We start from the raw sequence: 14,903 nt of genomic DNA, 5'->3' as shown, positions 1-14,903 counted from the left end.
TGAAAATCTACAAGCCCAGGAAGAGGTCTCAGGAGAAATCAGCCCTTCTCACACCCTGACTTCAGACTTCCAGCCTCCAGAACAATGAGAAAATAAATTTTCTTTGTTTAAGTCAGCTAGTCTATAGGACTTTGTTACAGCAGCCCTGGCAGACTGATGCAGGGGTCATATGGAACTTTCTTCATAGGTGCCCACAGGAATCCCCGATGTCCTCTTGTCCCTCCACTCTCACCCCCTATTTTTCTGCAAAGTAGCTCAGGAATCAGCTGTTGGAGAAATACTGGGGCTCTGCAAGGGTGTTATGCAAATGTTCATCAGGTTATGAAAATCCTAAAAGGAGATGTTTTTAGCAGCAGTTGGGCTATTCTTGAGCAATTAAAAGTTTTTTTTAGGTTAGGGACACCAAAGTCTGTAAGTTACATATCTTTTTAGCCCTAAAACACAAGGTGAGGTGTGTGGCACAAGGAGAGTAAGTGCATAGTGAATGAATGAAAATAGGCTTTCTTCTGTAATAATGTGACCAGTTCCTCTTTGCCTAGAAAGGAATAACATTATTACAAAGGTTGTTGCAGTTTGCAAATTTCAAACAGTTTAAATCTCTAAAAAAAGCTAATGTTCATTAAAAATAATATGAATAAGCTTATCAAGGAAAACTGGGCAGTTCCAGACTCTGGCTGGGTCACCTAGCTGCTGTCTTATTCTCTGAGACCCTTTCTTAGGAGATAGTGGTCAAGGTGAAAGAAATCTGAGATGATCTAGTAAATACGAGGAAGACAGCTCAGAAAACATGCAGGCTTCTTACATACTAAGAGTATGCAGACACAGAGTTGTGACTACACACTTATCACCTTCTGCTTTAAAAGGTTTGGCAACACTGGCCTTGGAAGAGACTCTCTGGTCTAGGTCTGGGCTGGGGCTTGTAGGTGGTTTCCAGCTTGAGGGATAGATCTGGTTGATTATGACTGGGGGGTGCTGGGGGCTGACTCCCTGGCCCTCCCTCCTTCTGTCTCCTTCCATTCTAAGATCTTCCTGTTTTAAGATGACTCTCCACAGGAAGAAATGACTTTGCCTGGGACAAACCTCCTGGTGGTCAGTCCCCTCCTCATGTAGTGCCATTTAAGGAGAATGCTCAGACAGCACTTGGCCCCTTCTCATAGAAGGGTTCCTCTCCTTGTGCCCTCTCCCTTCTAAGCCCCAACCCCTCTTTACCCTCCTAAAGGACAGGTTCTCCCCCTGCACCTCTCCTTCTCCTTTTATAACCTTTATTCCCCACCCTCTCTTGGGGCCTTGTGTTACCAAAGTTATCTTTTCACCTATGATTTGCTCTCGTCCAGATTAAATACTAATAAATAACCAATTTTGCAATCCACTCTGGATGGCTTCCACTCTGGATGGCTTGAGTTGAGGGTTCCAACTCAAAACTTCTTAGATGGCTCACTGCCTCAGGCAAATCCCACAATAAAAAATGTAAGCTGATGCCTTCCATGTGTTTATTTCCCTGATTTGCAAACTCCATACAAGCCAGGTTCGTCCACTGTTAGAGAAAAGGTTTCTGCCCAAGGACTGAATGGTGGGGACATAGCCATTCATATTCTATTTCTAATCTTTATCTAAATGCCCAATTTACACGCTTGGTTATTGTTTCAATCTCATTAGAATAGCATTTGTGGAACACTTTTTAATGTGTTTTTATATATTATAGTCTTGTAAGATGCTCCTTAAGAAAAGAAATCTTTAATCTACTAGAAGCTAATTTCCCTGAGTGAAGAGACTCACAAAATGCATCAGCACAGCAAAAGTTCCTAGAAGTCTGACAACAGAGAAACTTGTCTCACTTTATTTAACACAGCATTTCCCAGATGGACTCAGTACGCAGCTCTTTCCCAGCAGCACTACCTGTTACTTCCTGGGGATACTTGTTCCTCAGATCTCACCTTGGGACTTGGTTTCTTACCCTTGTTACTTTCTCACTCAATATAGGATTCAAGAGGCAAAAGGGAACATCATAAAAGAAGGGTAGAGAAGGGGTTCCTAGGTGCTGTGCTGAGGATCTGATTCCCATGGAAATGCCCGCCTCCAGCCTGGACCATCCCTGCTGCAGACTGGGTTGATTTCCACTTCTGCACAATGGACATGTGCCAAGTGCTGTCTGGGTATGACTGGAACATGGTCTTGAATAAGTCTTGGCATCTATTAGTTTCTGGCTAGTGAAAATTTGTAGCTAGTTATACACTGTGGCTTATTCAAATAAAAAAAATAGATAAGACAAATAAATATGGTAAACTTTTACCAGCTGGTCAATTTGGGTGAAGAGTATATGGTAGTACAATGGATACTACCCACTGGGTAATGGATAAGAGTATATGGTAGAAAGAATTTATACAATTCTTTCACTTTTTATGTAAGCTTAAAATCATCTTGAAATAGAAAGTAAAAAAAAATGTCTGATTCTGAGCAGGTCCATTTTCACATTAATTTTAGCCTCTTAGTGTTAAATGGAAGACAAAGGATTAAAGGAGGACCCAGGTTGGGTGCTAGTATTTCAGATTCTGCTGAAAGACTCTTTCCATTTTGCAAAATACAACAAGCAAAAGGGTCCAGCTTGTCTTCATGCCATTCTTGCTTGTAAGCTGTGTGACCTGAGGTTAGACATCTAATGTCTCTGAACCTCAATGTGCTCAGTGATGAGATAAAGTAACAATACTCTCATATAACTTGAGGGGAGATTAAACTAGATCATGAAAGGGTAAGTAATTTTCAAATTGCAAAGAACAATACAACTCTATGGCTGTAGGAAAACAAAGGTTAATAAAATCGCTTACCAAGAACAGATCCCTTATAAAGAACTTGGCTCTTGTAACTTTGGGATCTTCTCCTGCATCTGGTGTTGCTGTAGAAATTACAAATGGAATTTTAATTAAGTAATGTGGACCAGAGATACAACTCTGGAAAATATAAAATGAGTTACAAAGTTGGACTGCAGTATACTTATAGCATTAAAAGGCATACAGCTAAAATGGCAAAAAGCTAAAATGTCACTTTCATTTTTCTTTTCTCCTTTCAAATCATTTTAATAGTTACAACTCTCATAGAACTTTCGTTTTTGGTGGTGGGGAGATAACTTCCACTCAAATAAAATGAAAGCCCACAGCTGGTTCCCCTTCAGCACTCTATGGAGGAGAGAAGACCCAGTAGTCTCCAGGAGCTGGGCGCCAGGCCTGTGGCTGTAGCTTCAGCAGTGGCTCTGCTCATCTGGACTGTGGGGCTGTGTTCTCATTCCATTTGGCTTGTTCTTAGAAAGACCCTCTCTTACTGTTCCTACTAGAGACTGCAGCATCTGCAGCCCCTAATTAAAATCAACTGTGGTGACCACTCAGCTCTAGGCCCTTTTGAGCCTTTCTCCCATGCAATTTTATGTTCATGGAATCATCATTCAATAGTTTCTGTGGCCCTGTGAAACTTATTTTCCTAAACTGTAGGCTTCAAGTCAGCTTGTTTTCATCACCCTCTTCCCTTCTCTGTTACAACTACTGTGGTACTGGGAAGCTCTGCAGTTGCTGAGTCATCCCTGACCTGGAGGCCTGCCATGTTTGGCCAGGACAGGTACCTGGGCAGGCCCAGTGCAAAGGGGAGAGAGGACTGAGCAGGAGAGGAGCACAGGGTGACTGAGTGTGTGTAGGGTAAGATCATAATGTCACAAAGTGTGGGGAGGAGGAGGAGCACAGCATAACCAGGGTTGGGGGGAACAGTGTCACTGAGAATGTGGGGGAGTGCACAGTGTGACTGAGTGTGGGGGGAGGAGCACAGTGTCAGTGAGTGTGGCAGGGAGGAACAGAGTGTCACTAAGTGTGGGTGGGGAGGAGCACAGGGTCACTGAGTGTGGCAGGTAGGAGCACAGTATTGCTGAGAGTAGGAGGGTGAAGCTTTTACTATTGCCTAGACAGGTCAGTTTTGGCCTCAGCCTGTAAGATTAAGTCAGTGTTGGTAGGGATCATAAGCATGGTGAGATTTTGTTTCAGAAAGGTGACTTTTCAGAACTTCAGAGAGTTTTCTGGAAAGCTGAGTGACCGGAGTCAGGGAACCTGGGATACGAGCTGCATTGACTTGATCCAATGAGAAGAGGGGAATGAGGGTCAGGACCAAGGCTATGAGGAAGGAAAAAAAAGGAAGAGTATGTTATCATAGATAGCATTTAGGAAATATCTCCACAGAGCTTGAGTATTGATTGGTCAGGTGAAGGAATGGGGCGAGGAAACTGGTGACTGGGAAAGTTAGAGTCAGTTGCTGAGAGACAGGTAATCCAACAACAGAGAAGGCAACACAAAGGGTGCTCTAAAGATTACCCTCAGGCAAATGGCACGTTACCTTAGCCTTGGAAAGCACACCCCTTGGCTCTCTGAGGTTAGTGCAGAGGCTGATGAATTTTCTTAACTTCTTTATGGGAGTTTCTAGGAAAGTCCCTTTCATTGTGCTTGATGTAGTTTGGGACTCAAATTTAAGATGTGGTGTTATTTTGCTATAAGCAAATCTTTCCTACAAGAGCCTTGTTGCCCAGTGTCTACTTAAAACTGAAGAATAGAAATTGGAAATGGGGTTATCAACTCTACCAGGGTTTGCCTGGACAGGACCTTCTTGGCTTTAGCACTGAAAGTTCCAGGTCCCAGGAACACCCACAGATGGTTGGTCTCCCTGAGAGGTGACCAATGTCTAGCTAAAATCATCCCTGGAGACAAGAGATGTAAACATGGTGGCTGAAATCACAGGCTTCAGAGTAAAGGGTTCAAAGCCTTCCTTGTCCTCACAGGTTCTACCTGACTTACTTTGAACAAGCGACTTTACCTCTCTCAGTCCCACTTTCCACCAGAAAACATAATAACAGAAATTCTCACATAGGGTTATGGTGAGAGTTCAGTGTGAAGATCAATGTAAAGGACTGCCCAGTTCACGGTAGTCCCAACTGAGGCACCAAGAGGTAGAACTTATCCCAACTAATGACATACTCACACCTAAAACCTGCCCTTTCTCCAACTGGACAGTTTAAATGGAAAGTCAAATTCTGAAATTTTTACAAATGGAATCCTACATAGGACATTTTAATACTCTCCTACTTGAGGTGGGGCAGTATTTGAGAGGGTTGATATTAATTAACTGACTTTTCTAGATTCATCTGAACTGTCTGAATTATAGTTACAGGGCTATTAAAAGAACAATTAAATCTTTTCCTTAGTCAGGAGAAACTTGTTTTGAAATCTTACCATCTTCAGGAACAGTATAATTTGCATACTCTGGGAAATAATCTTCAATTTTTGATTTCCCTGCCAAGACTTTTTCTGCCAGCATATCTTGTTTGTTCAAGAACAAGATTATAGAGATGGTCCTTAGCCACCTGAAAAGGAGATATAAACACACAAATTTCACATCCTCTGTATGGGCAAGTACATCTAACATAGGAGGAATTTAGTGAAAAGGACAACATTGTCGCCTTCCTGATGATATATAGGATTTAGCATTATTTAATATACCAATATCTTGGTCTCCCACTCCATCTATAAGAAGGAAATTCATGATAAATAAACATAGGAGTTGATTTAGCAGTGTAGCACTTTCTAACTTACCTTCACTGAATACATAAATTTACTGGTACCAAAGCTAAGGTTTACTTACATAATATACTTGGATTATGGTAGTATGATTTACTAATAAAGGGTCAAAAAATAGAAGTTAAAGGAAGGTACAGGACTTATTAGCTAATCACACAAAAAATAGTTTGCAGCTGCCTTCATTCTTCTCCTGACATTTCTGACTACACCTGAGGTTCTCTAACCTGGAGCAGGATGTTAATCAGGTCTGTATCATTGCACTGGACAGGAAAGGCTAAGGGAAAGGGCTAAGGTACAGTGAAGGTGTAGGCTGGAAAGTTCTTTGTTTAATTAAACAGATGCTGAGAAATGGCTTAACATGAATTCATTGTGTGTATCAGCAAACCTTTAGAAATTCTATTACTTCAAAGGAATCAAGCTGATGATTAGTGCACAGGAATCTTACTATGAATTAGAAACACCATCCATTCTTCCCCCAAATGGAAATAGCCTTAAGGTTTTTTCTAGTTAAAAAATACAAAAAATGTAATTAAAATGGCAAAATTCAAAGACAAACAGAGAATCTTAAAGGCAGCAAGGGAGAAACAGAAAGTAACATATAAGGGAGCCCTGATAAGGCTAACAGCTGACTTCTCAATGAAAACACTACAAGCCAGAAGGGAATGGCAAGAAATATTCTAAGTAATGAAAAGCAAAGGCCTGCGACCAAGACTACTCTATCCAGCAAGGCTCTCAGTTAAAATGGAAGGCCAAATAAGGAGTGTCCCAGGCAAAAGAAGGCTGAAAGATTACACCTCCACCAAACCAGCACTGCAAGATATGCTAAATGGACTGCTTTAAGAGAAGGGAGAAAAAGAGCAAGAGAGAGAGGAACACAGGTACAAAGGGGACAAAATGGCAATGAATAAATACATATCAATAATAACCTTCATTGTAAATGGATTAAATGCTTCAATGAAAAGACACAGGGTCGCTGAATGAATAACAAAACATGACCCACACATATGCTGCCTAGAGACCCACCTCAGAACAAAAGACCTACACAGACTGAAAGTGAAAGGTTGGAAAAAAAATATTTTGAGCAAATGGACAGGAAAAAAAAGAGCAGGGGTAGCAATATGTAGACAAAATAGACTTCAAAACAAAGGCCATAAAAAGAAAGACCCAGAAGGACACTTTGTAATACTCAAGGGAAGAATCCATTAAGCAGACATAAATAGTATAGACATATATGTACCCAACATAGGAGCACCTAAATATATAAGGAAAATTTTAGAGGACTCCAAGAAAGACATAGACAGAAATACAATTATGGGGATTTTAACACCCCCCTGTCAACAATGGATAGATATTCCAAACAAAATATCAAGAAGGATATTGTGGAACTGAATGACCCATTATATCAAATTGTACTTAACTGATATATATAGAACCTTTCATCCCAAAGAAGCAAAATACACATTCCTTTCAAATGCAGGAACATTTTCAAAGATAGACCACATGATAGGACACACACAAAAAAGCCTCAACACATTTCAGAAAACTGAAATCATATCAAGCATCTTCTCAGATCACAAGGGACTGAAACTAGAAATCAATTTCAAGGAAAAAACTCAAAAACACTCAAAATCATGGAGATTCAATAGCATGCTATTAAACAATGAATGGGTTAAGAATGAGATCAAGGAATAAATAAAAAAGTTTCTGGAAACAAATGAAAATGAACACACAACAGTCCAAAACTTATAGGACACAGTGAAGGCAGTCCTGAGAGGGAAAATCATAGCAATACAGGCCTACCTAAAAATGATAGAAACATTTCAAATAAACAGCCTAACCTTACATCTATGAGAACTGGAGGAACAGCGACAAACAAAGCCCAGAATGAGTAGAAGGAAGGAAGTAACCAAGATCAGAGCAGAATTAAATGACATAGAGACTAAAAGAACAATTGTAAGGATCGATAAGTCAGGTGTTGGTTCTTTGAAAAGATAAATAAAATCAACAAGACTTTAAGTAGGTTCATTAAGAAAAAAAGGAGAGAGGACCCAAATAAATACAATCAGAAATGAATCAAAAGAAATTACAACTGATACCACAGAAACAAAGGATTTTAAGAAGTTAGTATGAACATTTATATGCCAAGACATTTGAAAAGCTGGGTAAAATGGAAAAATTTCTAGAAAAATATAATCTTCCAAAATGGAATAAAGAAGAAGTAGAAAGCCTGAACAGACCTACAATAGCTGGTGAAATCAAAGTAATAATTAAAAAACTCCTAGCACACAAAATCTCTGAACCGGATGGTTTCACAGAAGAATTTTACAACACTTAAGGAAGAGCTAGCACCTATCCTTCACAGACTATTAGAAAAACCCAAGAAAAGGGAAGATTCCCAAACTCTCTTTATGAAGGCAGCATCATCCTAATCACCAAAACAGATAAAGAAACAACAAAGAAAGAAAACTAGAGTCCAATACTGCTGATGAACATAGATGCTAAAATCCTCAACAAAATATTGGCAAACCACATCCAGCAATACATCAAAAAGATCATACACTATGATCAAGAGGGATTCATCCCAGGCATGCAAGGATGGTACAATATTCACAAATCAATAAATGTAATATATCACATAAATAAAAGAAAAGACAAAAATCACATGATCATATCAATAGAGGCAGAAAAACATTTGATAAGGTTCAGCACCCATTTATGACAAAAAAAAAAAACAACAACCACTCAACAAAGTGGGAGTAGAGGGAGCATACCTCAACATAATAAAGGTCATATATAAAAACCCTATAGCTGACATCATACTCAATGGGCAAAAACTAAAACCTTTCTGGCAAAGATCAGGAACAAGACAAGGATGTCCGCTTTCACCACTTCTATTCAACATAGTATTGGAAGTCCAATCCACAGCGATCAAACAAGAAGAAGGTGTAAAAGGCATCCAAATTGGAAAGGAGGAAGCAAAACTGTCATTTTCTGCAGATGATATGATAGCATACACGGAAAATCCTGTAGACTCCACCAAAATTACTGTATACAATAAGTGAATTTGGAAAAACAGCAGGATACAAAGTCATATTCATAAATTAAAGGCATTTTTGTATACCAACAATTCAGTATCTGAAACAAAAATAAGGAAAAAAATCTTATTTGCTATAGTGACAAGAAAAATAAAATACCTAGAGAAAAAAAATTATTTATTTTTAACCAAGAAGGTAAAAGACCTATACTCAGAAAACTACACAACACTGAAGAAAGAAAGTAAGGAAGACACAAACAAATGAGAGCATATGCCATGTTCATGGATTGGAAGAATTAACATCATTAAAATGCCCATACTACCCAAAGCAATTTAAAGATTCAATGCAATTCCTATTAAAATACCAATGACATATTTCACAGATTTAGAACAAACATTTCAAAAATTTATATGCAACCATAAATGACCCCGAATAGCCACAGCAATTTTGAGAAAGAAGAACAAAGTAGGAGGATCACCATAGCTGACATCAAACTATACTACAAGGCCACGGTAATCACAACAGTCTGGTACTGGCATAAGAACAGACACATAGATCAATAGAACAGAATAGAGAGCCCAAAAATAAACCCAAGTCTCTATGGTCAATTAATATTCAACAAAGGGGCAAGAAGCATAAAAGGGAGTAAAAATATCCTCTTCACAAATGGCATTGGGAGATCTGGACAGCTACATGCAAAAACATGAAACTCAACCACCAACTTACACCATACACAAAAATAAACTCAAGGTGGATAACAGACTTAAATATAAGTCTTGACACCATAGAAGTCCTAGAGGAGAACATAGGCAGGAAAATCTCAGATATTCCACACAGCAACATTTTCACTGATATGTCCCCTAGAGCAAGGGACATAAAGGAAAGAAGAAACAAATTGGACTTTATCAGAATAAAAAGCTTCTTCACGGCTAAAGAAAACATCGGCAAAATGAAAAGGGAACCAACCATGTGAGAAAACATATTTGCAAATGATACCCTGGACAAAGGTTTGATCTCCAAAATACATTAAGAACTCACACAACTCCACTCCAGGAAGACAAACAACCCAAATAAAAATGGGCAAAGGACCTGAACATACACTTCTCCAAGGAGGACATACAGAGGGCCTAGAGACATATGAAAGGATGTTCAGCATCACTAGCCATCGGAGAGATGCAAATTAAAACCACAGTGAGATACACATCATAACCAAATCAATGGACAACAAGTTTTGGCCAGGTTGTGGAGAAAAGGGAACCCTAGTGCACTGTTGGTGGGAATGCAGACTGGTACAGCCACTGTAAAAAACAGTATAGAATTTCCTCAAAAAAGTGAAAATGGAACTGCCTTTTGACCCAGCAATTCCACTGCTGGAATTATACCCTAAGCATCCTGAAACACTAATTCAAAAGAACCTATGCACCCTTATGTTCATAGAAGCACAATTTCCAATAGCTAATTGCTGGAAGCAACCTGAGTGCCCATCAATAAATGAGTGGATGAAAAAACTATGAAAGAAGGAACTCCAACCCTTTGCAACAGCATTGTTGGATCTGGAGAGCATTATGCTAAGTAAAATAAGCTAGGTGATGAAAACAAATACCATATGATCTCACCTATAAATGGAACCTAAGCAATAAAACAAACAAGCAAGCAAAATATAACCAGAGACATTGAAATAAAGAAGAAACTGACAGTAACCAGAGGGTTAGAGAGAAAGGGACAATAGGGGAAAGAAGGGAAGTGGTCATTAAGAGACATGTGTAAAGGACCCATGGACAAAGCCAAAGGGGAGTAGGTTCAAGGGTGGGAGGTGGGGATGGGTGGGGTAGGGGGGAGTGGTGGGAAAATAGAGACAATGGTAGTTGAACAATAAAAAATAAATAATAGGGACTTCCGGCCAAGATGGAGGCATAGGCAGTCGCACTGTGCCTCCTCGCGCAACCAAAACTAAGGACAACAAAAATTTAGAAACAAAAAACAACCAGAACAGAGAGAAATGAACCGAATGGAAGTCTGACTACCATTCATCCAGACCAGTAAGGAGGGGCCGAGTTGGAGGCCTACGGAGAGGGGTCAAGGGATCCCAGCAGGAAAAAGAGGTGGCTGGCAGATGCGGGCACGCAGGGTGCAGACGGCAGTTGGCGGACCCCAGAAATGCAGGGGCAGCTCATGGACTGGTGGCAGACCCTGGGTGTGGGAGGCAATGAGCAGACCCAGTGAGGTACACAAAGCAGCTGGCTGTCCACAGCCACACATTCGTGAGCAGACAAACTAAGCGAAAACGGGCAGCAACACAGACCGCGAAACCCAGGGACCCAGCCCCTGGAAACAAAGCCTGAAGGCACCAACTGAAAAAAACCTGTGGGAGGTGAGGCTAGGAGGTTCTCTCAGCCTCACAGGAGGCTCTCTGGGGAAACCCACACAGTCCGAGACAGTACATAAGCCCACCCACCTGGGAGCCGTCACCAGAAGAGCCCATCTTGCTTGTGGGAAGCAGCAAAGGGGACTGAAGTCCTAGAGAAAGCAGAGCAGGCACCATTGTTCCCTCTCAGAACCCACCCCTACATACAACATCATGACCCAGCGACTGGAGTGCCCTGCCCTGGTGAACACCTAAGGCCCCGCCCCTCATACATAACAGGTGTGACCAGACCAAAGAAAAATAAATAAATAAAAAAAGATGGCTCAGAAAGAATTAAAAGCCCCAGAGCCAGTTTTTCTAAGCGACCAAGAGATAGCCAACCTATCAGATGCACAGTTCACAGCACTGGTTATCAGTATGTTCACAGAATTGGTTGACTTTGGTCATAAACTAGATGAACAAATGCAGGCTACAATAAGAAATGAGGGAAATGCACAGGGAATCAATAGTGATGGAAAGAAAACTGGGTTTCAAATCAACGGAAGGGACCAGAAGGAAGAAAGGAACAACCAAACAGAAGAGAATGAAGAAACAAGAATTCAAAAAAAATGAGGAGAGGCTTAGGAACTTCCAGGACATCTTTAAATGTTCCAACATCTGAATTATAGGGGTACCAGAAGGGGAACAGGAAAAACAACAACTGGAAAAGTTATTTGAACAAATAACAAAGGAGAACTTCCCCAATCTGGCAAGGGAAATAGACTTCCAGGAAATCCAGGAAGCTCAGAGAGTCCCAAAGAGGTTGGACCCAAGGAGGAACACACCAAGGCACATCATAATTACATTAGCCAAGGTAAAAATGAAGGAGAGAATTCTAGAAGCAGTAAGAGATAAGGGGACAGTTACCTACAAAGGAGTTCCCATCAGACTGTCAGCTGATTTCTCAAAAGAGACCTTGCAGGTAAAAAGGGGCTGGAAAGTATTCCAAGTCATGAAAGGCAAGGACCTACATCCAAGATTGCTCTATCCAGCAAAGCTTTCATTTAGAATGGAAGGGGAGATAAAGTGCTTCTCAGACAAGGCCAAGTTAAAGGAGTTCATCATCACCAAGCCCTTATTCTATGAAATGTTAAAGGGACTTATCTAAGAAAAAGAAATTAAAAAATATGAACAGTAAAAAAAGACATCAAACTCACAGTAACAGCCATACCTAAAACAAAAGCAAACTAAGCAAACTAAGAAAACAACTAGAACAGGAACAGAATGACAGAAATGGAGATCACATGGAGGGTTAGCAACAGGGAAGTGGGAGGGTTGGGGGAAAAGATATAGAGAATAAGTAGCATAGACAATAGGTAGAAAATAGGGGGAGGGCAAGAATAGTATGGGAAATGTAGAAGCTAAACAATTTATGACACATGGACATGAACTAAATGGGGGGAATGTGTGTGGGAGGGGGTGCGCAGGGTGGAGGGGAGTAAAGGGAGAAAATGGGACAACTATAATAGCATAATCAATAAAATATATTAAAAGATAATATATGTTTTTACTGAACAATAATATATATATTTGATCTAAAAAAATACATAAGATGTATGCATGTAAAAATGAATATTTATTTATTTATTTATTTATTGTTCAAGTACATTTGTCACCATTTTCACTCAAACACTGGCTATTGGAAATTGTGCTTCTATGAACATAAGGGTGCATAGGTTCTTTTGAATTAGTGTTTCAGGATACTTAGAGTATAATTCCAGCAGTGGAATTGCTGGGTCAAAAGGCAGTTCCATTTTCACTTTTTTGAGGAAATTCTATACTGTTTTTTACAGTGGCTGTACCAGTCTGCATTCCCACCAACAGTGCACTAGGGTTCCCTTTTCTCCACAACCTGGCCAAAACTTGTTGTCCATTGATTTGGTTATGATGTGTATCTCATTGTGGTTTTAATTTGCATCTCTCCGATGGCTAGTGATGCTGAACATCCTTTCATATGTCTCTAGGCCCTCTGTATGTCCTCCTTGGAGAAGTGTATGTTCAGGTCCTTTGCCCATTTTTATTTGGGTTGTTTGTCTTCCTGGAGTGGAGTTGTGTGAGTTCTTAATGTATTTTGGAGATCAAACCTTTGTCCAGGGTATCATTTGCAAATATGTTTTCTCACATGGTTGGTTCCCTTTTCATTTTGCCGATGTTTTCTTTAGCCGTGAAGAAGCTTTTTATTCTGATAAAGTCCAATTTGTTTCTTCTTTCCTTTATGTCCCTTGCTCTAGGGGACATATCAGTGAAAATGTTGCTGTGTGGAATATCTGAGATTTTCCTGCCTATGTTCTCCTCTAGGACTTCTATGGTGTCAAGACTTATATTTAAGTCTGTTATCCACCTTGAGTTTATTTTTGTGTATGGTGTAAGTTGGTGGTTGAGTTTCATGTTTTTGCATGTAGCTGTCCAGATCTCCCAATGCCATTTGTGAAGAGGATATTTTTACTCCCTTTTATGCTTCTTGCCCCTTTGTTGAATATTAATTGACCATAGAGACTTGGGTTTATTTTTGGGCTCTCTATTCTGTTCTATTGATCTATGTGTCTGTTCTTATGCCAGTACCAGACTGTTGTGATTACCGTGGCCTTGTAGTATAGTTTGATGTCAGCTATGGTGATCCTCCTACTTTGTTCTTCTTTCTCAAAATTGCTGTGGCTATTCGGGGTCATTTATGGTTGCATATAAATTTTTGAAATGTTTGTTCTAAATCTGTGAAATATGTCATTGGTATTTTAATAGGAGTTGCATTGAATCTTTAAATTGCTTTGGGTAGTATGGGCATTTTAATGATGTTAATTCTTCCAATCCATGAACATGGCATATGCTCTCATTTGTTTGTGTCTTCCTTAATTTCTTTCTTCAGTGTTGTGTAGTTTTCTGAATATAGGTTTTTATTTCCTTGGTTTAAATATTGAATTTTAATTGTAGAAAAATTAGTACATAGAAAAATATGTAATTACATACAGAAACAACTATTAGAATTTTTATGTTTTTACCTCCACGTTTTTTTTTTCTATCTTCATATGTGTTTATCACATTTTAAAAAATAAGTTCCAGGTGTTTTTAATCTGCTTTTTCATTTAACATTATGGTCATTTTCCCACGTGACTGTGTGTAGCTTTGTGTATCTATATCTATCTATCTTTCTATTTATCTATACATATATATATATATAAATTTTTAATGACTCCAATGTATTTCTCTGTATACCCAGAGAAGAAATATGTTCCTAACTCCCATTAGTTTGAGAATGGTTGAATAGTTTATTAGAGAAATACTTTTTTGATAACCCAAACCCTTTGCTAGGGCAGCTTATGTTTATGTCCTTCTTGGTGCAATTTCTTTCTCAATATTTCAGAAGAATCTTTGATTTTGAAGTATATGTGTCACATTTGGTGTGTGTGTTTGCAGTTCAGCCCAGCACCTTCAAACATGACTGTACTTTTGAACTGTAACTGATCTTAGGGATCATCTAGTTATATGTGGGTGTTTAATACAGGTACTTCCAAAATTATGAAAAGAAAACAAAACCAATTTTGAACTCGTTAAAATCTTATACTTTCAAAACAGAGATTTACATTTTCTTGACAAAACACTAACAGAACTGACTTCTGGCCAAGATGGAGGCATAGTCACACACACTGTGCCTCCTTGTACAACCAGAAGAAGGACAACAACAAATTTAAAAATGAAAAACAACCAGAACTGAAAGAAAATCAAACTGTATGGAAGTCTGACAACCAAGGAGTTAAAGAAGAAATATCATCCAGACCAGTAGGAGGGGCAGAGAGGACTCATGGCAAAGTGGTGGCTTGTGGACTGGGTGAGGCAGTGGCTTGTAGACTGGGTGGTCCCACATTCGCA

The 14,903-nt window shown here is 39.5% G+C and overlaps 1 protein-coding gene across 2 annotated transcripts in view; it reads right to left on the bottom strand.

The window, feature by feature from the left end:
• The window catches only part of GNAL (G protein subunit alpha L), a 168,467-nt gene that overhangs the window by 4,872 nt on the left and 148,692 nt on the right, over positions 1–14,903 (bottom strand). For both annotated transcript variants that reach the window (XM_028524747.2, XM_036009326.1), the window contains exons 10-11: positions 5,256–5,386; positions 2,823–2,890 (exon numbers count right to left, since the gene is read on the bottom strand). In XM_028524747.2, coding sequence (XP_028380548.1) covers positions 2,823–2,890; positions 5,256–5,386 — 199 coding nt within the window. The remainder of the gene's footprint in view (positions 1–2,822; positions 2,891–5,255; positions 5,387–14,903) is intronic.

Source organism: Phyllostomus discolor, chromosome 9 (assembly GCF_004126475.2).
Source record: "Phyllostomus discolor isolate MPI-MPIP mPhyDis1 chromosome 9, mPhyDis1.pri.v3, whole genome shotgun sequence".
Classification (NCBI taxonomy): domain Eukaryota; kingdom Metazoa; phylum Chordata; class Mammalia; order Chiroptera; family Phyllostomidae; genus Phyllostomus; species Phyllostomus discolor.
Note: the sequence above shows the minus strand (reverse complement) of the source record. Positions and strands in the feature narration are given on the sequence as shown.